The following is a 26,092-nucleotide window of genomic DNA, read 5'->3' as shown; positions in this document are numbered from 1 at the left end:
ATTTATGTTTTACAGTTTTTGCATAGGTTCTTGTACAAGGTTTCTTTTTACTCTGTGTGCCTGATTGTCTTTGACCATGGGTTGGATGTCATATCTGAAAAACATGTTTGTAGAAATAATTTGGGGACTAGGATGACAGTACATTCCTTCATAAAACCTATTACTCAATACCAAATATGCTTGCTTCTGCCAGGTGACCAGGGGCTGTATAAAAATGGGTCTACTTTAATCCAAACTTAAGGCTTAAGCTTCCCTGAACCACCCGCATATGATTCTGGGCTAGAAGTTCACACAAGTTAGGATCCCATCTTAAAGTGTGTATGTGTCCATGGTGGGGTGCCTATTCTCCTACCTTGGGCTGGCTTTGGGTTTTGATTTTTAACCCTCCCCACCAAAACCACCAAACAACAGCTCAGTTTCACAGTTATATCTCCCAGATCAGTAAATGTCCCCAGGACAAAAATTGCTTCAGATTCTGGGCTTACATCTTTGGGTTTTAGCTTCCTAAATACGGTCCGGTTATCCTCCCTCTCTCCCAAATAAATAAATTCAATCTTAAGAAAGAAAAAAAAAAAGAATCAATCACACAGGCCAATAGTTCTCTTTTTCCTTTCTTGCCCAGTGGCAAGCAGAACAAAAAATAACCCACTGGCAGTCTTAGCTCCTAATTTAGAGAAATCATTATTGGGCCCCTTGGGGAAGCATTCCTCCCTTAGGTCAGGCGGAACCCAGAGGCCCAGAAATAGGAAACACTGCAAAAGAGTCCTTCATTGAGATTGCAAAAGGCCGCAGCCCACTTCCACTCCTTGGTTCCTTCCTGTAAGAGAAACACTGTATATACTGGTTACTGGGTCAGAGCATCTGTCGCTCAGTGATGTAGCATTTCTTGAAGGAATCCTAAAAGAAGTAAAAAGCATGGATCCTGGGCCCACAAACTACCTTTCTTTCCATCTACCCAGAACTAGCCTGTATATTATTTCTAATATTTTTTATCTTCTTATTGACATATACATGCAGCAAAGTGCCCCAATTTTGGGTAGTTCAATAAATTTTTATAAAGTGAACCAACCTATGTACCCACTACCCAGAGAAGGAAAAAGAACATTCCTAGCACCTCAGTAGCCACCTTATGGCCCCTCTTGTCACTCTCCTCCAAAGAGAACTACTCTCCAGAGTTTTTAGCTCCAGATGGCGGGCTTCTTGCTGTGACGTCACAGGGCCTTTCCTCGGGGAGAGAGATAGCTGTCTTCTTCTTCTTATGAGGGCGCTAATGCCATCATGAGGGCCCCACCCTCTTGACCTCATCTGAACCTAATCACTTCTCAAAGACGTCACCTCCAAATGCCACCATATTGGGGGTTAATGCTTCAACAGAGGATGGGGGGAGGGGAGAGGATCACAAACATTCAGGCCACAACACACAGTGTACTTTTGACTCCTGCTTTGGAGTCACTTCTGATACTCTTTGTCCCCACAGTCGTTCGGTTCCTAGAGGAAAAAGACTGCACCAGTATTGTTTCTGGGTTTTTCTTCCCAGCGGCCGCCACCTGCTATGCAAGTTGAGTGCAGGGTAGGCACTGTCCAATATCACACAACCCCCATCTGCCAAAAGTGATTTTAAGGCATGGTGATGGTAAGATGTCATCCAGTTCTGAAATATTAAAGTAGGGGAAGGGCACGGGGAATATGTGCATCTTGGAGTTGATGGCAGAAGGTATATGGCGAACACCAAAGGCCACACCCTGAGGACTGTGACATTTAAAAGTGGGACAAAGGACAGAATCAGCAAAAGAGGCTGAAGGAACTACTGTCAATGTGTTCAGAGCACAGCCAGGAGAATGTTCATCTCAGAGACCCTGAGAAGAGCTTGAAAAAGGAGGGAATGGGGGGGGCGCCTGGGTAGTTGGGTGGGTTGAACAGTGGACTCTTAATTTTGGCTCACATCATGATCTCAGGATGGTAGGGTGGACCCCCCCCAGCCCCCCACCAGGCTCCACAGTCAGCTTGTCCCTCTCCATCTGCTTCTCCTCCCCACCCCCGCACGTGCTCCCTCTCTCTCAAATAAAAAAAAAAAATAAATCTTGAAAAAAGAAAAAGGAGGGACTGGTCAGAATGTCATGGTGTCTTTGTTAGGACCTGTTTCAATGAACGAGTGGGAACAAAATTGTCATTAAACTGGGCGAAAGGGACTTGGAAATAAGTCAACAGAGATAGGGAGTATAAACAGAAACCTCGCTGTGAAAGAGTAGAAAGAAATGGGGTGATAAGCCAAGGCAACCACGGGCTGAAGGACGGGCTCTGAATTTTTAAAAGGATATTAAGCCATGTTTGTCTATGAATTTGCATGATTCATCAGTGAGGGAATAATGAATGGTACAAAAGATTCACGCATAGTTGCAGGAGGGAAATTCTTCAGAGCCTAAGTGGAGGGACAGAAGTAGGAAGTAAGAGAGGAGGGTATCACTGACGTTGGTGGCTGGGTTTGGTGGCAGGAAGGGGAGGTAACTTTTACCAAGACTCCAATGTTCAGGCCAAAGAACTGCCCAGTTCGGGCGTCAATTTTCCTCTCCTTGAATAGGCAGACGATTGGGGACCCAAGTGGATTGTGCATTATTCTTGTTTTCTGCGACCCACCAACTCCCTCCCCGCGCCCATGAGTGAAGGCAAAGGGTTAACCACAAGGATTAATGTTGGTGAGGTAGCAGAACGCATAATGCTCCATCTAGCCCAGCTCTAGGTCTCCAGTTTTCACCATCTTCATTTCATCAACCCTCTCGTTTCTGCACGAGACCAGACCCTCCCTCTCCGGTCCCGCCCTCGGCACGGAAGACCCGGGGCTCCCGCAAGAGCCTCGGGGCGCGCGCCCGTTTCCGTCGCGCCTGCGCACTGGGCTCCCTCGACTCGACTCCCGACCCGGGTAGACTGTCACGAAGCCCGTTCTCCCTGCCTCGTTCTCGGGCGCGCGCCTTCGGTCGGCGCCTGCGCAGAGGAACGAGGAAACCGGTTCCCCGGTGCGGTCCCGGCGCCTGCGCGCTGAGGGCTCCGGGCCTCCCGGCCTGAGGGAGAGGAGCAGGGAAGATGGCGGCTGTGGTAGAAAATGTAGTGAAGCTGTGAGTAGTCGTTTCTTTCTCTCCTAGGCCGGGAGATCTTGTAAGGGGCCTGGGAGTAGGCGGCGGTGCGGGAGGGGACGAGGCGGAGGGAAGGACGTGCCCGAGAAGGCCTGGTTGCGACTCCTAGTAGGGAGGGCAACTGGAGACTCCCAAGAAGACGTTGCGCTTCTTTGGAAACTTGTGGAGGCCCTGAGGGGGGCACACGGGAGCCCCTTATGGGCAGCCTCCCTGCGGCGCCGTGCGGTCTGAGCGCTCCTTCGGGCTCACGGTGGCCCGAGTATGGCGCCGTCGTTGCGTAGGAGAGACACAGTCCGGGTGCGCTTCCGAGACCAGACGCTTCTGTCCGGAGGGGCCGGGCCGAGGGCGGGCCCGGGACCGACCCGTGTCCCCACGAAGCCGGGCGCCGACCCCTCCGGATCCCCTGCCCGCAGCCGGTCCTGGAGCAACAGGCTCAGCAGCCCTTGTGCGGTTAAGCACCGCGGGTCTGTTTTGTTTTAACAGCCCCTTGACGATCGGGGTGGGGGGTGGGGGTCCGAGTATCTGATTGCCAAGACCAGAAGCATCATCGGGAAGAATGTGTAGAGGAGCAAGGAGATGCAGACGGGAAGGAACTTCAGGGGAGAGGGCCTTTGCACCAGTCAGTCCAGCCACCAAGAAACGGGAACTGGACGGAAGCGGTCCAGGACGCCTCTGCAGCCTGGAGGGGCATCTAGGTCGGCAGGCTGCGCGCTGTGCAGTCGCCTTGTGCTGGTCGGGTTTCGAGCAAAGTTAAAGTTAATGGTTGTTGGGGAAAATGGAGCGGGGTCTGTTGGCTGTGAGTTAAAGATGCTTTGGGACTTGATTGAACCTAGCCTCCTCCCTGAAGAGATGGGTTCGTGCCCGGTGGGCCAACAGAGCAAGCTCTTTTCAGTGGGTAAATTGGGCTTGATGCAGAGGTAGGAAAACTGAGAGGCGACTTGTCCAGGCAGAGCTTTTAGATTTGGACTGGATGACAGGGTAAAGGTTTGGAAACTGTTCTGAGGGACTCACAGCTTCTCATCTGCCTTTGTGGTGGGCTGAGCCCCCACTCTTCCCAAGAGCCTTTTTAAAGAGTACATTGCTTTGCCCACGTCCCCTCCTCCCGGCCTGGAGCCTTTTCTTTGAGAATGCCTTCCCACTTCCATTAAGCTAAGTGCCTTCTTCTCCTCCTGTGGTTTTTTTTTTTTTTTTAACTTGCTTTCAGCTCCATCCTGCCTCCTCGTTCAGCTACCCCTCCTCCCAACACTATTATCTTTCTCTCTGATCTGCCCACTCCAGTTTCCCCCAGCTCTTTCTTCAGGCTGACATTTCCCTCAATTTAGAAATGTCGCTCTTGATCTACCATTTATATAGTTATTCTTCCTGACTCAGATGTTCTTTCTTTGTTTCCCTGCCTTTCTCTTTGTTGACTACCCCCCCACACACACACACACCCCAAGCCCACTGTAAAGGGAGGTATTACACAGGTTTCACGCTTCCTGGAAAGAAATGAGAGCTCCTGCCTTGGAAATCTTACTGTGCTGGGGGAATGTCAGACTTCCCTAGGTTTTAAGAGGTAATAGGTAATGAGATTTTATGTTGGAAGACTTTCTTCAGGGAAGTAGAGTTGCCAACCATTTCATGTAGTCCTAGAAGGGAGGAGTTGCCCATTTCAACAGAGCACGACTCATTTCTCTTAAAGGAGCTACAGAGATTGTGAGGGTCATCAGCCCCTGGTTCCTGAGTGCTAGTAATGAGAAACCAACTTTCTCAGTTCTAGCTGCAGAGGGCTGTTCACTGCAATTAATACATTTCCCTACAGACCTTGCCCTGGAAGAAGGGGCTTCCGTTCTTCCAGTTCCGTTCTCACCCAGGAGATACTTTTCTGGAACTTCTCTTGATCGTGATATGCCTGCTTTTTGAACAGCTGAGGTTATACATGGAGGTCAGGACTATTAGCTCATCTTTTCTGACTTGCATCTGGTTCTGGGAGAAGAATTTTCCCATTTATAAATTCCCTCTCGTTCTCTCTTAGTCTCTCTTCATCAGATCCCCTCTCCCCGACTTAGGTGTTTCGTTCCCAGTTCTCTCACAAGGCAGTTTGCACCACCTTCTGAAATCCCACTTAACTCCCAAGTGCTGTGATAGACTCTCTTATTATCCCCCCCAAAACCAGTTGTAGCTTCGGTGCTCTGACTACAGCCTTCGGCGCATCTCACCCTTCCTTCCATTTGACTTCCAGCGTCAGTATCCATTGCCATCGGCAGAAACAAAGGAGCTGCTGCGCTCGGCCTTGTTTATCCAATTTTCCTCTGTGTGGTGAGGACATGGCTGCCTCCTAAAGGCCGGCTTATGTGAGCCTGTTCCCTTTTTCTTCCACTCCCCAACACAAGATTCTTGCTTACTACCTCAAATTATAGTTATTACCACTCATTGAATCAAGTCAGGCAATCTTGTGTTGCCGTCGCCTCGTGTGTGGTGTGTCTTCTTCAGTTGCTTGGGAACATACTAAGCTGTGCCTGCGTGGTCTATTGTGACCGCTTTGTGAAAGCCCCCCTCGGATTCCAGAGCCTGGGTTTGTCAGTGGAGCTTGAGTTATGGACATAACAGAGACGCACTCTGTCCAGCTCCTCATATGCAAGGGGTCTCCCTCGTGTAGAATATGTTAGAGCTTATCTGGTCCGGCCCCCCAGGCCAGCAGAGGAACCTGAGCTCCACACGGGCTGACTGAATGTCCACATTCGTGTGGTGACTTGCAGCCGTGCAAGGTCTTTTTACTCCCAGGTCAAGATGGCCCAGACACCTTCGTGGATACTAGGGATACTGTGGGAAAGAAACCACCTCTGCCCTCAGTTTATTTACAGTGGATCGAATATGTAAAGATGGGTCACTGCCGTTCCAGTACTAACTGTTTGTTAAGCCCTGAGGATGAGAACAAGGTTGGTTCTGTATACATGCTTCTTGGAACCAGGTAACTCCTGGCACTGTGTAGTTGTCCAGCTTTTTAAAGCACTTAAAGCTTTAACCTTATTTAGATTTCAAACTGAGTCTTCTGAGTGAAAGAAGGTTCTTTCCTGTATAATTTGATGGCGTGAGAATGGAAAAGGGCCTCAGATGGGCCTGTGAGCAAACAGGTTTTGTATCACTCTAATGGCACTCGGGAAAAAAGTAGGATTCAAAGAAGTTCAGGTGTTTTTCACATGTTTTCCACTGACTTTAAAATTAGCACATGCGGGGCCCCTGGGTGGCTCAGTGGGTTAAAGCCTCTGCCTTTGGCTCGGGTCATGATCCCAGGGTCCTGGGATCGAGCCCCGCATCAGGCTCTCTGCTCGGCAGGGAGCCTGCTTCCTCCTCTCTCTCTCTGCCTGCCTCTCTGCCTACTTGTGATCTCTGTCTGTCAAATAAATAAATAAAGTCTTTTAAAAAAATAAAATAAAATTAGCACGTGGAGTTAATTAGTTCGCTCAGTACAGTTCCCCCCCACCCCCACTATTCAGAGTCGAGTGTTCTTAGGAAACTGTACATAAGCTGACATGGCATAAAGCAAAAAAGCAATTGCCACTTCTTAAAAATGAAAATCCTCTCTAGATCTCTTCCGGTTAGTGAAAACAGGTACTGTTGTAGGTCTTTTATAAAAGCAAAGTGGCAGAAAGTACACCATCAGATAGTGGGGGAAACCTGCACCTCGTACAAATTCAAAAGATCTAAAATGGCATATAGGAGAAATCCCCCTCCCCAGCAAGTCACCCAGTTTTTCTCTCTGGAGGCCTACGGTTTCTTCTCTACTTTTCGTTACATAAATGGTAGCCTCCTGGAACACTTCTCAGCATTGTACCTCGCTTTTTTTCTAGTCATCTTGGAGATGGTTTGATAGCAGCACATGAAGAGTTTCCTTCATTGTGTAGACGTGCTGTAGTTTGTTAACTGTATTTTAGTAAGGGCCCTAGACCTTGTTGAACTCTTCCTCGATTGTGAAAAGAAGCTAACCTGTGCTTCTCAGAGTCCGGAGGGTTAAGAGAAGCAGCGTCTGGGCTAGCACAGGGCTGGACTCCAAGAGAGGCACAGAATGAACGTTAGTTTCTCCCCATCTTTGTGGGTTAGGCTTAGGCCTGAGTAGACACATGAGAGATCATGTGTTCCTGATGGTAATTTTTGAAGTGCCTTTCCTCATAGTGGCTTAGTGAGGGGGTGTGGTGTCCCATGAGGCGGAAACGGAGGCAATTAGGACCAGAGCCGCAGTCTCCCGGTCCCCTGAGCCTTCTAAAGAAGCAGATGGCAGGGGAGCGGGGCCGCTCGGCACCCTGTGCCCTGCCCTGCCCCAGCACACGCGCACCTGATCTTTGTGTCCGCTGCAGCCTTGGGGAGCAGTACTACAAAGACGCCATGGAGCAGTGCCACAACTACAATGCCCGCCTCTGCGCTGAGCGCAGCGTGCGCCTGCCTTTCTTGGACTCACAGACTGGAGTGGCCCAGAGCAACTGTTATATCTGGATGGAGAAACGACACCGGGGTCCAGGTGAGGTGAGGGTTCAGACTCGGGAGCACAGGGAAGGCAGAAGCTTCTTCATCTTAAGTGATGAGCCAGCTGAGAGGGTTTTCCTCGATGCTTCCACGCGTGCGTGAATACGGTCTTGCCTGGATTAGAGGCCCAGGGAAGATGAGGCAGACGGGTTCGTACCAGCATCTTTGTTTTCTGCAGGGCTGCCCTCCTGAGGCTGGCATTGGGCTTCTGGGGAGCTCCGTGTTAGCCCAGGCCCTCAGGCTTCCATCTGTTTTTCTTTTCCAGGAACTGTCACTTCTCCTGCCCCCAGGCCCTCACTGTCCATATTCCTCCCTCACTGGAGAACTTGGTGGGCAGGGGGTGCTAATCCTCTAGAAGGTGTTTGATGTTATTGCCCAGGACTGCGTTAGGGCTTGACTTTTCTCTCTTTCTTCTTTCCCACAGGATTGGCCTCTGGGCAGCTATACTCCTACCCTGCCCGGCGCTGGCGGAAAAAGCGGCGAGCCCACCCTCCTGAGGACCCAAGACTTTCTTTCCCATCTATTAAACCAGGTAAAGCACAACCCTTCTTGAGCAGGGGTGTGGCCTGCTGCTTGTAAGGCTGGTAATCAATCACCTGTTACGTACCAGGCCCAGTGCTAGATCCTGAAGATGCTAGAGTGAGTGAGATGCCATTCCCTCCTTTACAGAGTTCAGTCTGATAGAGGAGACAAGTAAACTGGGGTGTCTTGGTTCCTGGGCAGCCAGAGACCAAAAGACAGTGACTGGCCCATGGCTGGCCTAGCACTGTGTAGACCCAGAGCGGTCTGCTTTCAGCCCTTCTGAGCCTCGCCTCATCCTGACCTTGCCTGCAGACACAGACCAGACCCTGAAGAAAGAGGGGCTGATCTCTCAAGACGGCAGTAGTTTGGAGGCTCTGTTGCGCACAGACCCCCTGGAGAAGCGAGGTGCCCCCGACCCCCGAGTGGATGATGACAGCCTGGGCGAGTTTCCCGTGACCAACAGTCGAGCACGGAAGGTATAAGATGAACCCCGTGGCTAAGGGAGCTCTGATGGAAGCCAGCCTCCTCTTCATCGGAGGCCACCCCGTATTCAGAATGGAAGCAGAAGCTTTGGGCCAGGAGGCAGGCCCCTGGGGTTCTGGTCCTGCTCGTTCCCTCATTAGCACTGGGTACTGACTGGCTTTGCTATCAGTTTACAGTTTTTCCTGTTCCTTTTCTTCTAAGTACAGACTCTCCCTCATTCATCGCCTTTTGTCACAGATGTTTTCTGGTGCCTGAGGTTGCGTGGGTGAAGCAGGCCTGGTCCCTACCAGCGAGGAAGATAAAACTATGCCCAGAAATAACAAGAGTTAAAACTGTGGCAGGCACTGTGCTAAGTGCTTGTCCATCATTTTCTCTAGTCTCTACAGCTGTAGGAAGTAGGTACCATGGCCCCCGTTTCACATACAGGGAAGCTGAGGCAGAGCAGTTAGGAAAAAAAAATTTCCTATAAGCCCACACAAGTAAGCAGCAAAGCTCTTTTTTTTTTTTTTTTTTTTTGAAGATTTTATTTATTTATTTGACAGAGCGCTCACAGGCAGGGGGAGCAGGAGAAGAAGCAGGGAGCCCAACTCAGGACTCGATCCCGGCACTCTGGGATCATGACCTGAGTGGAGGGCAGACACTTAACCGACTGAGCTTCCCTGGCGCCCCCAGAGCTCTTGATTGAAATCTAAGAAGTGGCTCGGTCTGTAGAGCATGCTACTCTCGATCTCGAGGTCATGAGTTCAAGTCCCAGCCTGGGTGTGGAGATTACTAAAAAAAAAAAAAATTAATCGAAGAAGTGAGCTGTCAGAAGGGAACCACTGATAGTACGTTCCTAGGGCAGCAGATCAGAGGCGGGAGAGAGCACAGCTACTTGGGGTACCAGGGAAGACTTCATGAAAACATGGCATTTGAGTCGGCCCCTTGGAGAGGGTGGGGAAGGCACTCTGGGGAACAACAGGAAAAGAGTCGAAAAGGAGGGAAAGGCCAAAAGCTTGGAAGGGAGAAGGAATGGAATTCTAAGGTGTTACAGGGCAGCTGTGATGAATGGGGCCAGACTGGAGGGGCCAACGGAGGGCCTCCGCCCGCAGAGGAGGTTCTGGGTGGCCTGGCCGGGCCCATCGCGGGGGACCTTTTGGAGGTACATTGTATCTGCCCATCGTAATCCTTCTGTCCACTCAGCGGATCCTAGAACCAGAGGACTTCCTAGATGACCTGGATGACGAGGACTATGAAGAAGACACTCCCAAGCGTCGGGGCAAGGGGAAGTCCAAGGTGAGGAGGCAGGGCCCTGCCTGCGGGGGTGCCTGTGGCGCCCCCTGTGATGTTGCTTGTGCCATGTTTCCTCTTGAGTGAAATTAGCAGTCACTTACCCCGGGGAGTTTACTCCTCAGGCCTAGACATCTTTGTTTCGTTTTGTTTTGTTTTTTTTTTTAAAGATTTTATTAATTTATTTGACACAGAGAGGGAACACAAGCAGGGGGAGTGGGAGAGGGAGAAACTGGCTTCCCACAGAGCAGGGAGCCCGGTGCGGGGCTCCATGCCAGGACCCGGGATCATGACCTGAGCCGAAGGCAGACCACCCAGGCACCCTAGGCCTAGGCATCTTAATAAGGGGATCTTTCTGTTGGTTTTGTTTTGTTTCGTTTCGTTTCGGGCAGGGTAAAGGTGTGGGCAGTGCCCGTAAGAAGCTGGACGCTTCCATCTTGGAGGATCGGGACAAGCCCTATGCCTGTGACAGTGAGTGCCTCACGAGTGGGTGGGTGGTCCCTGCCTTGGACCCAGCCCCTGCTCAGGATCTGAGAGGAGGGAGGGTTGTGTTCTTGCTCAGAGTGGTAACAAAAGGCCTGAATGCTTTCTCTTGCCTGCTGACTGGTTCCCTCTGAGATCCTTGGGAGGTCCCAGCCTCTGCTACCCAGTGGGTGGGACCTGCATGCTCCGGGAGAGATTTCTGCTGTCCCCTGGGGTGGGGTGCTGGGGCCGGGGGCGCACACAGCAGGCAGAATTGGATCCTCTGTCGACCACATCCAGGTCTGCTGGGCCCTAGTCAAGCCAGGGCCCCCCAGAGTCCAGCACCGAATTTTTCAGTGTCTGCTCTCCCCCTTTTCTCTGACTCGCCCCACTTCTGTCCCTCCGCCCTGGGAGCAGCATCACCGCTGGTTTCTCTCTCGTTTGCTTTCCTGCTGCTGCCGCTCCCGTCTCAAGTGTATCAAGGCCTTCTTCTCATGACTTTTCTTTCTGTCTTTCAGATAGTTTCAAACAAAAGCATACCTCGAAAGCGCCCCAGAGAGGTAGCTCTCTCAACTTTTCAGACTTTTGGTTTTCCTATCCCTCTTCCCTCCTCCCCTGTTTCTCCCACCTTTCTCATCTCCTGCGATGCTAGTGTAAACGTCTCTGGAATGGCATGGGGATAGGAGCGGTGGGCTTTCGGGTGTGCTCCACTCCTCACGGTCCTGGAAGCTGCCTTTACCACCGCTTGTCTCCCACAGACTTGCTCCTAGGGCTGCTCGGCCCCGCTGCATGGGGTGGCTTCCGAAGTGTTCTCAGGAACCCACTACAGACAGATCCCTCTGCTTCCCCTTCCCCAGGACAGACACTTGGTGGTCAGCTAATGTGTCTCACCATCCTGCCGCCACCTCCCATCCTTGCCCCATTCCCTCCTGCCGGCCCCCTCGCTCTTCTTGGTATCACTGCTTAAGAGTACAAGATGCCTCGTGGGGATCTGCTTTCCTTGCTGATCGGTGGGGGGGGTGGGCAGGGCACTGACGTGGGAGTGTCTTCCAGCTGCCTTGGGGGCCAGATACCCCAACAGACTTACTGATAGGGGACTCCCCAAGGGATCCACTCCCTACTCCTGTATCCTCATTGGGCAGGGGTGAGCTCTGTGGTACACATGGAGAGCTTGAGCTTCCCATGGTTATTGAGAGGTAAAAAAGTCTGGAGTCTCTTCCTTACCTTTTTTCCTTCCTGCCAGATTACAAAGTTTTAGAAATTCCCTTCCCTTCCTGAGCTGGAGCTCCCCCCACACCCCCCAGACTAATCCCAGGGCAAGGGGTAACGGGGCCAGGGTTCAGCCTCGCAGACAGCCAGTGTGGAAGAGCAGAGGTGGCCGTGGGCTGGGGTTAACAGAGGCCAGAGCCACGGAAACTAGAGAGCCCCAGGGCCTGATGCTCCTCGCCGGAGGCAGGTGGCCGTCACTGAAGGCTTGTCACAGAGCCAACGGGGGCAGGGGTGGTTGCCTCTGCCTCAGCTGGGGGGAGAGGGGGGTGAGGGGGCGGGGATGTGGCTCTCTCTCGGATCCCAACACCTTTCTCTGTCGTCTTGTCCCCACCCAGTTTGTGGAAAACGTTACAAGAACCGACCAGGCCTCAGTTACCACTACGCCCACTCCCACCTGGCCGAGGAGGAGGGCGAGGACAAGGAAGACTCGCAGCCTCCCACCCCGGTTTCCCAGAGGTCGGAGGAGCAGAAGTGTAAGCTGGCGCATCGGAGGCGGGGCAGGGGGAGTCAGCCTGCCCCCCCCCCGGGAAGCCCTCCCTGCAGGGCTGCCGGGTGCCTCGAGGCCCCCGGGAGCCCACTCGGAGCTCTTTTCCCTCTCTGTAGCCAAGAAGGGTCCCGACGGCCTGGCCCTGCCCAACAACTACTGCGACTTCTGCCTCGGGGACTCCAAGATCAACAAGAAGACGGGGCAGCCTGAGGAGCTGGTGTCCTGTTCGGACTGCGGCCGTTCAGGTACCCCCCCCGCCCGGGGCCAAGGGTTCCCCCCAACCCCTGCCGTCCGCTGCCGCCCAGATGACGCGCCCCTCCTCCCACCCCCAGGGCACCCGTCTTGCCTGCAGTTCACCCCGGTGATGATGGCAGCCGTGAAGACCTACCGCTGGCAGTGCATCGAGTGCAAGTGCTGCAACATCTGCGGCACCTCCGAGAACGATGTGCGTGTCCCCGCGCCGCCCCACCGCCCCCCGACCCCCCAGCCCGCAGCTGCCTCCCAGGGAGCAGCCAGACCTTCCCTGGGGCACCAGCCTGGCATCAGACGCCGTTCCGGGCACTCGGCGCTAAACAAGACAGGAGCTTCCCCCGCTCCGTGGACTTGCCCTCCTTGTGGGGAACAGGCAGTGAGCGAGGAAAGGCACGGTGGTTTTCCGGCGTGCCGGGCAGAGAGCGGCAGCGTGGTGGGCCGGGCCGCTGGGTACCTGGCGTTGGTGGTCAGAGCTGGCTTCTCCGAGGAGGCGGTGCTGGGGTAGAGATTCGGTTGATGCGGAGGGGTCAGTCCGAGAAGGTTTGCGGGCACAGCATGCCCAGGACAGGAGCAACGAGGCCGGGGGCCTTCAGGCAGACGGGCCAAGTGGACCGAGGCAGTTAGGCTGGTGGGGTCTCCCTGCAGCAGGAGCGCAGTCGGAGAAGGGACCGGAAGGCAGGCATCGCCGGGTCTGAGGGTTTAATGGGGAGTGATGTGCTCTGTTTTAACATTTTTAAAAGAGAAGTTTCCTCTGTGAAGACTAGCACGTAGGGGACAGGAGTGGAGGCCATGGGCTGAGTTTGGAAGCTGGTAGGGTTCAGGCGGTACGACAGTGACTCACTCGGTCTGGGTGGAGAATTTCCTCTCCAGAAATTCGCCAGTCTGCTCTTCCCCGCCAGCTGCCCTGCCGCCCTCGGAAGAAGCAGCAGTGTCTGCAGAAGCTCCCATCCCTGTCCACCCCCACTGGTCACTCACCTGCCCCTTCCCCCTCCGTCTGGCCTCCTCTAGGACCAGCTGCTCTTCTGCGATGACTGTGACCGCGGCTACCATATGTACTGTCTCACCCCATCCATGTCTGAGCCTCCTGAAGGTAGGTTGTCCTGACCTCTCACGCAGAACAAGTATCTTGTTAGTGACCCGGAAGATACTTGTACAATAAGTGAGTTCTCCTGTGTGTTCTTCCAGATTAGGGAATAGACACTTTGCCTTCACTTAGAATGCTTTCCTAGCATTTCCACTTCGAGGATTTAAGGTTCGCACATTATCACCAGACACATTTAGAAACGCAGAAAATCAGCAACCAAAGAGAGACCTGGGGCTGAGCAGACAGTCAGTCACCGGTAGGAGTGCTTTTGCTTTCCTCCAGGCAGCCCAGGGAGCTCAGTTCGTGGTTTGTCTGATGTGAGGCTTTGGTATCAGCTTTTCGAATGTGATAGGTTTGAGTGTGCATGTCCTCCCTCTTCCCTTGCCCAGCCTGGAAAGGTATTGAACCTGGAGCCTGAATGGGTCAGTCTGTCCCTCCCGTAGTTTGCTTAATAATGCTCCCGAGTTTGCACAAGCTTTTCAGCCAAATCGGTGGTGGCACCAGAAAGCGGCTGTCTCTCTGCAGGTCCCCCTCCGCCAGCCAGATCTCTGTGCCTAAACCCCTCCTCCATAGAAGTTCGGGAGCTTACTCAGGAGGCTGTGAATGCCCACTGGTTTTTACTGTGCACAAAGGCTGTGGGCCAGCATTACAGGCAAGAGAAAGCACCTCACTGTGTGGTTAGGCTAACCTGTAATGTAGGTCACACTGCTGTCACCCCCCTAGGGAAGGGGACACGAACAAAGTCTGCGAGTCCTTTGGCAGCTGCAGCGGAGCACACCGCTATTGTCAACTGTCATGCCCAGCTTATAAATGCACTTCGGGGAGAAGTAGTGTGTTCCATCTTTTATTTTTTTTAACCATGAAATACCGATGTACAGACAAAATTCCACATGAACTGTAGAGGGCCCTTCGTACTGGAGTACTGTCAGAGGCTGAGGTAGTGAGGAGTTGCCAGCAGCTGAGGGAGAATTCTCTAGAAGCCTCGAGGTGGGCTAGGCTCTTAGGTCAAGGGGTCAGCAAACTGCAGCTCATCGTCAGCCAGGCCCAGCCGCAGCTAGCGTGTGTATAGCTTCTAAGCTGAGAACGGTTTTCACATTTTTAAAGGTGATTTAAAAAAAGAACATGGGACCAAGATTATGTGTGCCTCACAAAGCCTAAACTATTTAACATTCTGGCTGGCTGTTTACAGAGAAGCCTTCCAGCCCCTGCGCTATTGACCTTTGGGTTAGAAAGGCCCTTCTTACGTCTGGGGCACCCCATGTCTCTGAAGAGCTTTTAAAAGGTGTGGATTCTTTGCGCCATCCACATCTACATCCACATCTACACTAATTTTGAGGCATTAAGGGCTAATTTTGTTGCTAAAAAAAAACACACAGAAACAGAAGAACACAACCATACTCAATACTAATAAGCAAAGTTTGAAACACTTACTTTTCTGGCAATGGGCGTTTTCCCCCATCCATTCTAAGGGATCGTAACACGTTGGGTCGCCACAGCTCACCCTCTTTTCCTGTCACTGCTCCTCGGCCTCTTAAACACCTGGTGGTGAGCCCATCTCATCTTTCCATGGTTTTCCCAGAAAGCTATCTTATGTGGAGTCAAAACTGGTTTCTCTAGAACCACTATTCATGATCTTCATCCTGACCTTCAGGGCCCTGGGAACAAAGTCTGGTTCTTCTGTCATCACAAGTGTAAAGCTGGGATGCTTTAAAAAATTCGGTCTGCCCAGGTGCTCCTAGAGATTTCGGAATTCAGAGGGCCAAGAGGGCCTAGGAGTCTGTATTTGGGAATAGTCCTCCACGTGACTATTTCTTGCATCACCACTGGGAATTATTTTTCCTGATATTTGAAGCCCGGGAGGTTTCTTTTAGCTCAGGATAACCGTGGAACTTCGCTGCCGCAGAACATCTCCCAGCCTTCTGTAGCCGGTCCTGCTCCCGGAAGTGAGGTGTGGGGAGTGGCAGGACGGCACCTTAGGGCAGTGTGGGACCCATCCTGACCCCTTTCTGCTTCTCTGCAGGAAGTTGGAGCTGCCACTTGTGTCTGGACCTGTTGAAGGAGAAAGCTTCCATCTACCAGAACCAGAACTCCTCTTGATGTGCCCCCCCCCGCTCCCCCCTCCCCCCGCCGTACATCTAGGGCTGTTTCTCTCTTCCTCTCTTGTTTTTCATACCCACCCTTTCCCCTCCTTCTCTTTCACAAGTCCAGAGAACCTCGGGTGGTCGTGCCAATCTGCCTTGGGCAGCAGCAAGCTGAGGCGGCAGCTCTGACCTCCTCTGGCCCTAGGCCCTCAGGGAGAACGGAGCAGCACCCTGCCCCAGGGCATACCTGCGGCCTAGCTTCTCACTGCTCTCCGTGAAGTGCTTTCACTCTGCCTGCCGTGGGCCCCGGCCCTGGCGATCACAGGGTTCAAACCGTGTCCTCCGAGTACGAGTAGGAGAGCAGCTCACTTTGCTCTCAGCTCTGCCTCCACTCTGGTCCCCAGGGTTTTCCCTTCCCCTGGAGGCGAGCCAGACCAGGGCCTCTGCCAGGAGCAGCTGGGAGTGAGCGACAGAGCAAGCCGAGGCGGCGCTTGCAGGGAGCTTTCCAGGCCCTTGGTGCTGCTTAGCCTCGCTCCCTCCTTCCCCCAGAGCGGCTCTCTGCAGCGCTCTCTCTTCCTGCTACCCAGGATCCTTCGCCCAAGCCAGGATGCTCTTGGTCACTCTCCTTGCTCTGCCCTGACCCACTCCACCCCACCCCAGGGGGAGTCGCAGCTTCACCTGATCCTTCCTTGTGCTCACCTGGCTCGCTCACAGGTGGTCTCAATGACCGAAGCATTCCCCGCCCTTGGAATTTCCTGTCTTCTGCCTCCCCTCCTATTCCCTTTGGTTTTGTGGGGAGAGGGGAAGAATCAGGGGGCCAGGCCAGCAGCTTGGGGGCCACAGGGAGACGTTGGATAATGTGCCTGTTTTTTAACTCGATGAAAAAAGCCTACCTCCAGAATCCCCTTTTTGTTCTTCCTGGACCTGGACATCCAGCTCCTGCCCTTGACTGAATTGGGAGCCTCTGCCTCCTGCTCTCTGTGTCCTGGCCCCTGGGTCACAGGGAAGCCACATAGACATCCCTCTCTTCCCTTGCACACTCGCTAGCAGCTGGTAAGGTCTTCACACCCTGATTCCTCAGTTTTTTGCCTGGTGACACTGACATGAAGTAGTGGAGGGAGATAGTCCATGCCAGAACCCCCTGGAGTGGCCTTCCCCTTGGCTGTGGGCAGGCCCTAATTCACTGTCCCTTTGGAGTTGAGGTGTCTTTCTTTCTTTAGTTCCTGTATTCTAAACATTAGTACAAATAAACGTTTTTACACAGAACTTCCTGCTGCATGGTTTATCTCGACTCCCTTTCCTGGTTGAGGAAGTCATTTCAGCCTAAAACTTTCTTCCTCAGGTCAGTGGTTTATAAGTGTTTTGAAATAACAGCTTTTAATCCCAAATTAAAATCTTTGCTAAAGCCCAGTACGTAAAGCAGATATAAAATTGAGTACTTTGTTCTGATACCTTTTCCTGTTTTTAAGATTTTTTTTTTAAGATTTTATTTATTTATTTGACAGAGATCACAGGTACGCAGAGAGGCAGGCAGAGAGAGGGGGAAGCAGGCTCCCCGCCGAGCAGAGAGCCCGACACGGGGCTTGATCTCAGGACCCTGAGGTCATGACCTGAGCCGAAGGCAGAGGCCCAACCCACTGAGCCACCCAGGCTCCCCTGTTTTTAAGATATTATCTGTTGAAAGAGCACGAGTCGGGGTTGGAGGATAGGGAAGGGGAAAGAATCTCAGACAGACTCTACCCAGCACAGAGCCCGACACGGCTTGATCTATGACCCCGAGATCATGACCTGAGCTGAAATCAAGCATCTGAGGCTCAAGAGACTGAGCCACCCAGGCGCCCCTATTAGTTCTAATTTCTTCATGTAAATTCATGTGCTAACGATTCCTTGCTAGACAAGACAGAGAGGTTGTTTTGATTAATACAAAACGGGTTAAAATCAATGTTGGCATCCTGGGTCTGTATTTTGGTTTGTTTGAAGGTAATTCTGCTAGACTTGTATATGCAAGTGGTGACAGTTCATCTTGGGATTTCAGATACTTAAAGTGGTTTCAGAAGCTGAATCATAAATACAAAAGAATGGCAGAAGAAAAGAACGTCATGTGGGACATGTGAAAGCTTTGTTCACGAGCATAGAGGCACCTCGACTTCGCTTGCCTGGCATTCCTTCCTTTACCTGCTATGAGCGTGAACTCTGCCCACACAGCCACCTTCCTTGGGGAATGTTTGTGTGCACGAAAAATGATGCCTTTCCTTGCAGCCAACATTTTGTTGTTGTTGACAGCTTCCATAATGGATCTTCGGTATCTCACTTGAAAGTGTGTTTTGTAGTTCTTAAACCTTTTAAGATTTCCGTCAATCACTTATGAACCCCCTGAGGTATCCTTAGGGCTTTTTGAAACAGTCTGAAAACCACTGACCCACTGGAAAGCCAGTGGCCTAGGCCATTGCATTCAATAAGTAAGCTGGGTGCTCTGAGCCGGGAATTGTGTTAGTAATAGAGCACATCCCCTGTCCTCAGGCTTTTACACGGAAGTAGGACAGAAGCAGAGGGAATAAAGCAATGATCCTTGGTGGCTGAGTAGTCTAGGAGTCAGAAAAGAAATAGAAGGGAACGAAATGTAAAAAAAAAAAAAAAAAAAAATGCTGTAGCAGCCTAAGAGAAGATATTTGGAAAGGGTTTGCAGAAGGTGGGGTTTAGCATGGGACATAGAAGGATAGATTGGGTTGGGGAGGGAAGCCTATGAGGCAGAGAGACCGGGACTCATCCGTGGCCCTGGGCTTCCCATCAGAGCTGGGAGTCGGGGAGGGAAAGCAGGCTGAAGTTGAGGATGGGAAACGCGACCACAGGTAGTACTTACAGTTGCTAAGAACAGGCAGGACTGAGGATTACTAAGGAAAAGACTGATATTAGATCTTGAGTTTAAAAACTTGAACCTTCTGGCGCCTGAGTGGCTCAATCGGTTGAGCCACAGACTCAATTTTGGCGATTACCCTCACGATCTCAGGGTTGTGAGATCCAGCCCTGCGTGGACCCTGGAGTCAGCTCTGCACTCTTAAAAAAAAAAGAAAGAAACTTGAATCTTGACAACCACTATCAAAACTAATAAAAATTAGTCCTTATTTGCCCTAAATCAGAAGGCCAAGGGGCACCTGGCTGGCTCAGTCATTAGAGCATGCAACTCTTGATCTCAAGGTTGGGAGTTGGAGCCCACGTTGGGCATGGAGCCTACTTTAAAAAACAAATAAAACAGGGGTGCCTGGGTGGCTCAGTGGGTTAAAGCCTCTGCCTTTGACTTAGGTCATGATCTCAGGGTTCTTAGATAGAGACCCGCGTCGGACTCTCTGCTCAGCAGAGAGCCTGCTTCCCTTCCTCTCTGCCTGCCTCTCTGCCTACTTGTGATCTCTGTCTGTCAAATGAATAATAAAATTCAAACGAACAAACAAAACAACGAACTGGCGCCAGGCAAGTTATAGCCCCAGATGGACCGATCAACCTGAGGCCACCGCTGTCCATGGTAACAGCTTTTGTGTGGCTTAAAGCTTTCATCCATTTTCCTCACAACCAGTCCGTGAGCGGTATTAGCCCTGTTTGGTAGATGGGAAAGCTGCGACTGCCTAGGTCACGGCCAAGAAGTCCTTGAGACGCCAGATCTGCTCGCCGGCCCCCGCGCTGCCCCGAGGCTCCTCGGACCCCAGCGGCTGGCGATGCCTCCGGGACTCCGGCGGGCTCTTGGCTCCGCCTCACCGCCGCTCGCGCTAGAAGCCCCGCCCCCAAGAGAGCGCCGCCACTTCCGCGACGCCCAATGAGACTTAGCTGGGGGCGGGACGGGACGTCATTGAGGGCCAATCTGATGGGGCCTGGGCGGGGCTGCGGCGGGTGGGAGCCGAGCGGCCGCACTGCTGGCTTCCTAGCCGGGAGAGAGCCCGGCGCGGGCGGCGCGCACGGGGGCCTTCCTGTGCGCGCGTCCGCTGCCCGCCGCCCGCCACCCGCTCAGCCGCTCGGCCCTCTCGGTCCTCCCGGTCGTGGCGCCCGTCCCTCCCCTGCTCTCCCGTCGCCGCCGGGACAGGGGCTCCGAGCTAGGCAGAGCCGGGGCAGGGGCGGGAGCCGCGGGACGAGCGCCTGAGGTGGGTGCGGAGCGGGAGGCCGGGAGGCCGGGAGGCGGGGAGGGCGGGCGGGCGCCTGGGTACGCCCCGCCGACGGACCCCGCGTCGAGGTGGGGAGAGGCCGGCCAGGTGGCGGAGCCGGGCTCGGGGCCTGCCTCGGTCCCAGGCGCTCGTGCCCGCGCTCCTAGTACCTCTCCCAGGCCACCTCCCTCCCCTCTGGGGACACCCCGTCCCTCTCGCGGCCCGCGGCCTCCTCACCCCTCTTGCTGTTTGTCGCCTGTGCACCTGCCATCTCGGCCCCGTGCTCCCACTCCCTCTCGCTCTCCAGGCCGGACCCCCGCCCGGTCTTACCTCCTCAGGACCCAGCACCAAATTAGCCTCGCTCCTCCTGCCCCCATCTGTCGCTCTTTGTCGTCTGTACACTTGTCACCTCAACTCTGCTCATCCACTCGCCACCCCGCCCCCAACATCTTCATTTAAACCCAGCCCAGGCCATCATCCCTCTCCCCCTCCCAGGGACTACCCAGCCCCGGCCCTGATTATCCCCTACACCTGCCCCACTCAGGCCTCTCCCCCAGTCCTCCCCCATTCACACTCCTTTGTTGTCTCTGCAGCTGTCCTCTTGGCTTTATTCATCCTTCTCCCCTCAACCCCAGGCCAGACCCCTTCTCCCTCTGACCAGTGAGCCACTCCCCTCCCCAGCTCTGCTCTGGCATTCCTCTGGGTCGGTGCCCAGCCCACTGCTCCCTCCGCCTCGCCGTTCCTTTCCGCCCAGCCCAGCCCCCTGAACACCTGCCCAGGGCACCCTCTCACACTCTCCCAGCGGGCCCAGTCTTCCCTAGTCTCTGCCACACAGCAGCCTCTTTCCCTGTCCTCGGATATTCTCTCTGCCTCCCTGTGCTCCTTTCCTGTCCTCCTGGCCTCGGCCCTCCGGACCCCACTCACTGCTTCTTACCCCCACAGGGGCCGCGGAGAAGCCATGGAGCTGAGCAGCAAGAAGAAGCTTCACGCCCTGTCCCTGGCCGAGAAGATCCAGGTGCTGGAACTCCTGGATGAGTCCAAGATGTCCCAGTCAGAGGTGGCCCGGCGCTTCCAGGTCTCCCAGCCCCAGATCTCGCGCATCTGCAAGAACAAGGAGAAGCTGCTGGCGGACTGGTGCAGCGGCACGGCCAACCGGGAGCGCAAGCGCAAGCGGGAGTCCAAGTACAGCGGGATCGACGAGGCGCTGCTCTGCTGGTACCACATCGCCCGGGCCAAGGCCTGGGACGTCACGGGACCCATGCTGCTCCACAAAGCCAAGGAACTGGCTGACATCATGGGCCAGGATTTTGTACCCAGCATTGGCTGGCTGGTCCGCTGGAAGCGCCGGAACAACGTAGGCTTCGGGGGCCGCCATATACTCGCGCCCTCCTTCCCCCCAGAGCCCCCTCCCCCAGGTCCCACGTCCCGGGCCCAGCCTCCTCTTTCCCTTAAAGACTTCTCCCCAGAGGACGTTTTCGGCTGTGCCGAAGTGCCTCTGCTATACCGGGCCGTGCCCGGCAGCGGGGGGCCCTGTGAGCGCGTGCGGGTGCTGCTGTGCGCCAACAGCGGGGGCACGGAGAAGCGGCGGCTGCTGGTCAGTGGGCTCCAGGCCGCGCCCAGGTGCTTCTTTGGGGTCAGCAGCGAGGCCCTGCCTGCCTCCTACCACCCTGACCTGGGCATCCCCTGGTCCGAGTGGCTGGCCCAGTTCGACAGGGACATGGGCCGGCAGGGGCGACAGGTCACCCTGCTGCTGGCGGCCCGGGTGCTGGAGGAGCTGGCCAGCCTGCCCGGACTCCACCACGTGAGGCTCCTGCCCCTGGCCGCCACGGCCGCCCCCAGCACACCGGCCCTGCCCAGCTCCGTGGTCCGGGCCTTCAAGACCCATTACCGGCACCGGCTGCTGGGCAAGCTGGCCGCCCTGCAGAGCAGGAGGGCTGGCGTGTCGCTGGCAGAGGCCGGGGCGGGCCTCACGGTGCTGGATGCGCTGCACCTGGCAGCGGCGGCCTGGGCCAAGGTGCCCCCGCAGCTCATCGTCAGCGGCTTCATCCAGGAAGGGCTGGCTCCCTGCCAGCTGCCCCCGGCCCCCAAGGAAGCCTCCGAGCTGCCTCTGGTCCCCAGCGGGCTGAGCCTCCAGGAGTTTGCCCGCTTTGTGGACCTGGAGGGTGAGGAGCCCTCGTCTGGAGCGTGCAAAGAGGAGACGGACGCCGAGGCCGAGGAGGGAGTTGGGGAGGACGGCTTCCAGCCCCTGCCCACCAAAGCTGACGCTCTCCGGGCTCTGGGCACACTCCGGAGGTGGCTGGAGTGCAACAGCCCCTCCCCTGCTCTCTTTGACAAATTCTACGCCTGTGAGGAGGAGGTAGAGCGGCTCTGCTGCCTGTGAAGGGCCCCTGTGGCTCCCCGAGCCTCTCCTCTCCTGTTTCCCATGGAAACGCCCTCTCTAGAAGGCAGACGGGAGGCTGGTCTCTTTCCCGTGGAAATGGAGCTCTTGTGAAAGGTGTGCAAGGGAGACACGCTGGGAGACCCAGTCTAAGCTCTGAGAGAAAGTTGTCCAAGCCTTGAGAAGAGGGGTCGAAAGATGGGGCGCCCAGCGGGGTGAAGCTAGCGCCTAGTTTCCGAACCTCTAGGGAGCCTGGGCCTCGGGAAGATGGAATTGGGGCTTTACAAACAGGCCAATCCCTCGAACTCCGTGTTTGAAACAGTTCTGCTTCTGGAAATAAAGTTTGTAATCAGAAAAGAGATCAGGGTGTTAATTTCCTGGGAGAATCGACTAAGATTCTTTCGATTGGCTACTGAGGCTTGCCGCACCTCGGCTGTCTGGGCCGCGCCGGCAGGTGACCAGCGGGACGCCCTCTCTCCCAGCAATCCAGTAGGAAGGGCTCCCAGGGAATGGGGAATCCTTACCCGCTGATAGATCCCGAGTTCTGCGGCTCTCGGACCCTGCTCTCAGATCGAGGCTGGCAGGTGGTGTTAGGAAGGAGGGGGCCAGTCTGGGGGCAGTCCAGGGAAACCAGAAGGAGCCAGAACTGGGAAGCGTCACGTGTTCATCTGACCATTTCACAGCATCTCTCCAGCAAGCCTCCTGCGTGGTGAGGCTTGCACAAATGGTGTCCCCGCTGGGCAGGACCTCGTGACAGCGGAGGTGCATCGTGATTAAAGCCTGTCACCCAGGCACGCGCACAGTCCGGTGGCCCCGCAGAGCCTGGGGAGACTCCTGGAGGGGGTGTGCCGTCTGAGCTGCAGCTTGGAGGACAGCCAGAAGAGCGGGAAGGGCAGTCCAGCACAGGGGGTGGCGGGCGCGGAGGCCGACTGGGAGGGAAGGAGCCCAGTGTGGCGGGCGGAGGCGGGTGGCGGCGGGTGGCCCCTCCAGCGCACATGGGGAGGCCTGGGAAGCAGGAGGGCTGTTTAGCTCACCAGACCTAGTGAGGGGGCACCCAAACGGTTCTCAGTCGGGATGGGGACAGGTCATTCGTGGGGGTTCTAGAATAACTGAGATGTGGAGGGTGGGTCAAAGATGTGAGAGCCACCGGCAGACAGAGTCCGAGTGGTCCAGGTGGGAGATGGGCAGCCTGAGCCAGATCGGGAAGTAGGCCTTGAAGAGGATAGATTTACTGGGAAAGGCCATGGGCCATGGGCACAGACAGACCCGGGCTGGTGAGGAGTCCAGCTCTGGCCAAAATCTTCCCGTGGCCTAAAAGGCCATCACAAGTCAGTGCGGGGCAGCTTTCGGGTTTGGGGACGCTGCGGTCCGGGACTCAGTGCCCACGGCTGCCACGCAAGCAGGGGGAGGGGCAGAGGGAGAGGAAGAGTCTTAAGCAGACTCTGTGTTGAGTGTGGACCCTTACGCAGCGACCCTGGGATCATGACCTGAGACCAAATCAAGAGTCAGACACTTAACCAACTGAGCCACCCAGGCGGCCCGGGCAGCTCACTTTTAAACCGAGCTAAGGCTGCCTGCTGGTCTTCCAAGTCCCAAATCCCGTAGGCTTCCTCACAGATTCCAGTGTGCCTACCTATCTTCTGTTATCCCTTTTCTGAAATCATCCCAGTTCTGACCTATCTCCTTAAACGTTAAAACCAGAATTATACGGGGCACCTGGGTGGCTCAGTGGGTTGGGCCTCTGCCTTCGGCTCGGGTCATGATCTCGGGGTCCTGAGATCGAGCCCCACATCGGTCTCTCTGCTCGGCGGGGAGCCTGCTTCCCCCCCTCTCTCTGCCTGCCTCTCTGCCTACTTGTGATCTCTGTCTGTCAAATAGATAAATAAAATCTTTAAAAAAAAAAAAAAAAAAAAAAAAACCCAGAATTATACGGTCTCTAAAGACCTGACCAAAGTAACAAGGAGGGGACACACTAGCCCTCTGTCCTGGGTGCTGTGTTCCAGTTAGAGCAGCTCGGCCTGATGGCCATATTTCGGCCTTCCTCCCAGAGCTTTTCTTTTAAAGCCACAAGGAACCATTTCCTTTCGTGCACTGCTGTCCTGTAACGTTCTTGGCCTGTTTGCAAGCGACTTTGTTAGCTCATTCAAACAGTATTTACTGACTTCTTTGCTTGCAGGTCAGGCGCTGTTTCCCGACCCTCCAGCTCATAGAGAACAAGACAGAAAGGATCCCTCCTCTCCAAACCCTTACTTTCTGGCAGAGGGAGATAAAGAAGAGATGAGCAAACCAATAAACGTGGTCATTTTAGAGGGAAATCCGTGCCAAGATGAGAATAAAATAATGATGTTGTCGAGAGGGGCTGGGAGAGGGGAGTTAGGGAGAAGGCCTTTGGGCTGAGTCGCAAATGGTAAGGAAGCGCCTCTGGTTCCCGAGGAAGCATCCTCTGCCCAGGGAGCAGCAGGTGCAAACACGGCTGGGAGCTGCTGTCCTGTGGTGCAGAGGGGGGGCGTGGGGGGCAAGCAGAGGAGGAGGGTGGAGAGGAAGGCAGGGGCCTCGGGGTCACATCGTTCCCCGTCATCTCAAGTAAGACAAGCAGTTCGGAGGGGGGGTCTTGGTGGGGGCCTGATTTGGATAACAGAGGAACACACGTTGTATTTTAGAAAATCGGATTCTCGTTACTGTGTGAAGCTCATATGGGAAGTGGGGGGGAGCACACGTGGAAACAGGAAAACCAAGGAAGTTAGGAAGCTATTGCATTCGGTGAGGCTGCAGAGGAAGGAGAGGAAGGAAGAGGACACCTGCTGTGCCCAACAGAGCGGAGCTCTTACCGAGGTCTGGTGTCCCCCCCCCCCCTGAAGTGCAGGCATCACCACCCGCACAGTGAGGGCAGGACAAAGTGCGGGCGTTGTTTCCGTTTATCTACGAGCCTGTGACGAGCACCCTCTCTGCTCAGAGGGCGACAGAGATGAATAAGACACAGTCCCTGTACCTAAGGAACCAGCCGGAGAACTAGGAAGTGACCTATATATAGCCTGGGGGTGGAGGGACACTAGATCTGTTGCTTTTTGTTTCTACTGATGCTTCAACTCATGAGAGTTTTTTTCTTTGTGTGTCTTTTAATTTCTGGATGTGGGAATAATTTTTTTTTAAATATCTTATTAGTTTATTTTTTATTTTTTATCTCTGAAAGACGAAGGTCTGATTTAGGGAGCACTTTCCGAAGAACGTGTAATTACTCCTACCAGGCACGAGAGGGCGCTACCGCCACGATAAATTAATTTCTCCGGGGGAGGCTGTTTCAGACCTGAAGTACCGTGAGTAGGCCTGTGGTTTCTGGTTCACAGAGGAGACTCCTACTCTTAATTTCTGTCCACCACAAGGGAGAGGTAGGTTTCTTTGTAGATTCCCTTTACTGGTGGGTGGAGGTTTTCTGGTTTACCCTTTCACTAAAGGTGTATCCTTTTCCAGAATCTTGGTTTAATTTATGAGTCTTGGGTTCAGCGCCCCTGTGGGTGTCCCTCAATGTCTAGTCTTCAGCTCCCGAAAGTTCTTTACCTCCAAGGTCTCAGCATTGGTGTGAGCCCCAAGGGCAGCTCCAGTTCCAATACCCCGATTTGCCCTTGGGAATTTCCCTCACTTCTTGAAAAGTTAGCAATGGTTTTAAAGATCGTGTTTGTAATAACAGATCTAGAATGTAGCTGCCTTGTAGAAGGAGGGCTCTAGGTAAAGTCTAGAGCACCAGTCTGCCAGAAGGGATATTGGGAAGACCGGTTTTGTTTGTTTGTTTTTCATTTACTCATTCATTCATTTGTTCAAAGCTCTTTATTGAACAACTCTTGTGTGTCCGCTAGCATTTTGATGATGAACAAAAACAGGCAAGGTCTCAGCTTCACAGAGCTCATAGCTTAGAGGAAAGACAATAATCATAAAAGAATCATACACACAAAAGCCTGTGATTCTAGATAAAGTGGAGATTACATGAGAGCACAAGCTAGTGGTTCTCAGACTGTGGCCCATGCTGGCAGCATCAGCAGGAACTTAGGAAAGCACA

The 26,092-nt window shown here is 54.1% G+C and overlaps 2 protein-coding genes across 3 annotated transcripts; both read left to right on the top strand.

Annotated features, from left to right (window-relative positions):
* Nucleotides 1–3,024: 3,024 nt before the first annotated feature.
* Nucleotides 3,025–16,803, top strand: DPF2 (double PHD fingers 2). 2 transcript variants are annotated; one of them, XM_080817660.1, is made up of 12 exons: nucleotides 3,025–3,110; nucleotides 7,463–7,623; nucleotides 8,053–8,160; nucleotides 8,463–8,626; nucleotides 9,816–9,908; nucleotides 10,295–10,373; nucleotides 10,883–10,924; nucleotides 11,969–12,106; nucleotides 12,237–12,365; nucleotides 12,453–12,565; nucleotides 13,381–13,462; nucleotides 15,477–16,803. In XM_080817660.1, the coding sequence occupies exons 1-12, from the start codon at nucleotides 3,079–3,081 to the stop codon at nucleotides 15,551–15,553; spliced, it is 1,218 nt and encodes a 405-aa protein (XP_080673786.1). In that variant the 5' UTR covers nucleotides 3,025–3,078; the 3' UTR covers nucleotides 15,554–16,803. The 2 variants fall into 2 exon arrangements, with proteins under 2 accessions (XP_080673786.1, XP_080673787.1); XM_080817661.1 differs by lacking the exon at nucleotides 10,883–10,924 and having other exon boundaries at nucleotides 3,038–3,110.
* Nucleotides 16,804–20,622: 3,819 nt separating this feature from the next.
* On the top strand, nucleotides 20,623–22,044 carry TIGD3 (tigger transposable element derived 3; the record flags this gene model as incomplete). Its single annotated transcript, XM_080815818.1, has 1 exon — nucleotides 20,623–22,044. The coding sequence occupies one exon, from the start codon at nucleotides 20,623–20,625 to the stop codon at nucleotides 22,042–22,044; it is 1,422 nt and encodes a 473-aa protein (XP_080671944.1).
* Nucleotides 22,045–26,092: the final 4,048 nt, after the last annotated feature.

The sequence above is a fragment of the Martes martes genome (genome assembly GCF_963455335.1).
Source record: "Martes martes genome assembly, chromosome: 10".
NCBI lineage: Eukaryota > Metazoa > Chordata > Mammalia > Carnivora > Mustelidae > Martes > Martes martes.
Note: the sequence above shows the minus strand (reverse complement) of the source record. Positions and strands in the feature narration are given on the sequence as shown.

Excerpts from the sequence above, each read along its gene's own strand:
- DPF2 (XM_080817660.1), top strand. The coding sequence starts at position 3,079 with ATGGCGGCTGTGGTAGAAAATGTAGTGAAGCT. Across the intron at positions 9,909-10,294 it reads GGGGCAAGGGGAAGTCCAAG|GGTAAAGGTGTGGGCAGTGC; the intron begins GTGAGGAGGCAG and ends CGTTTCGGGCAG. Across the intron at positions 10,374-10,882 it reads CAAGCCCTATGCCTGTGACA|ATAGTTTCAAACAAAAGCAT; the intron begins GTGAGTGCCTCA and ends TCTGTCTTTCAG.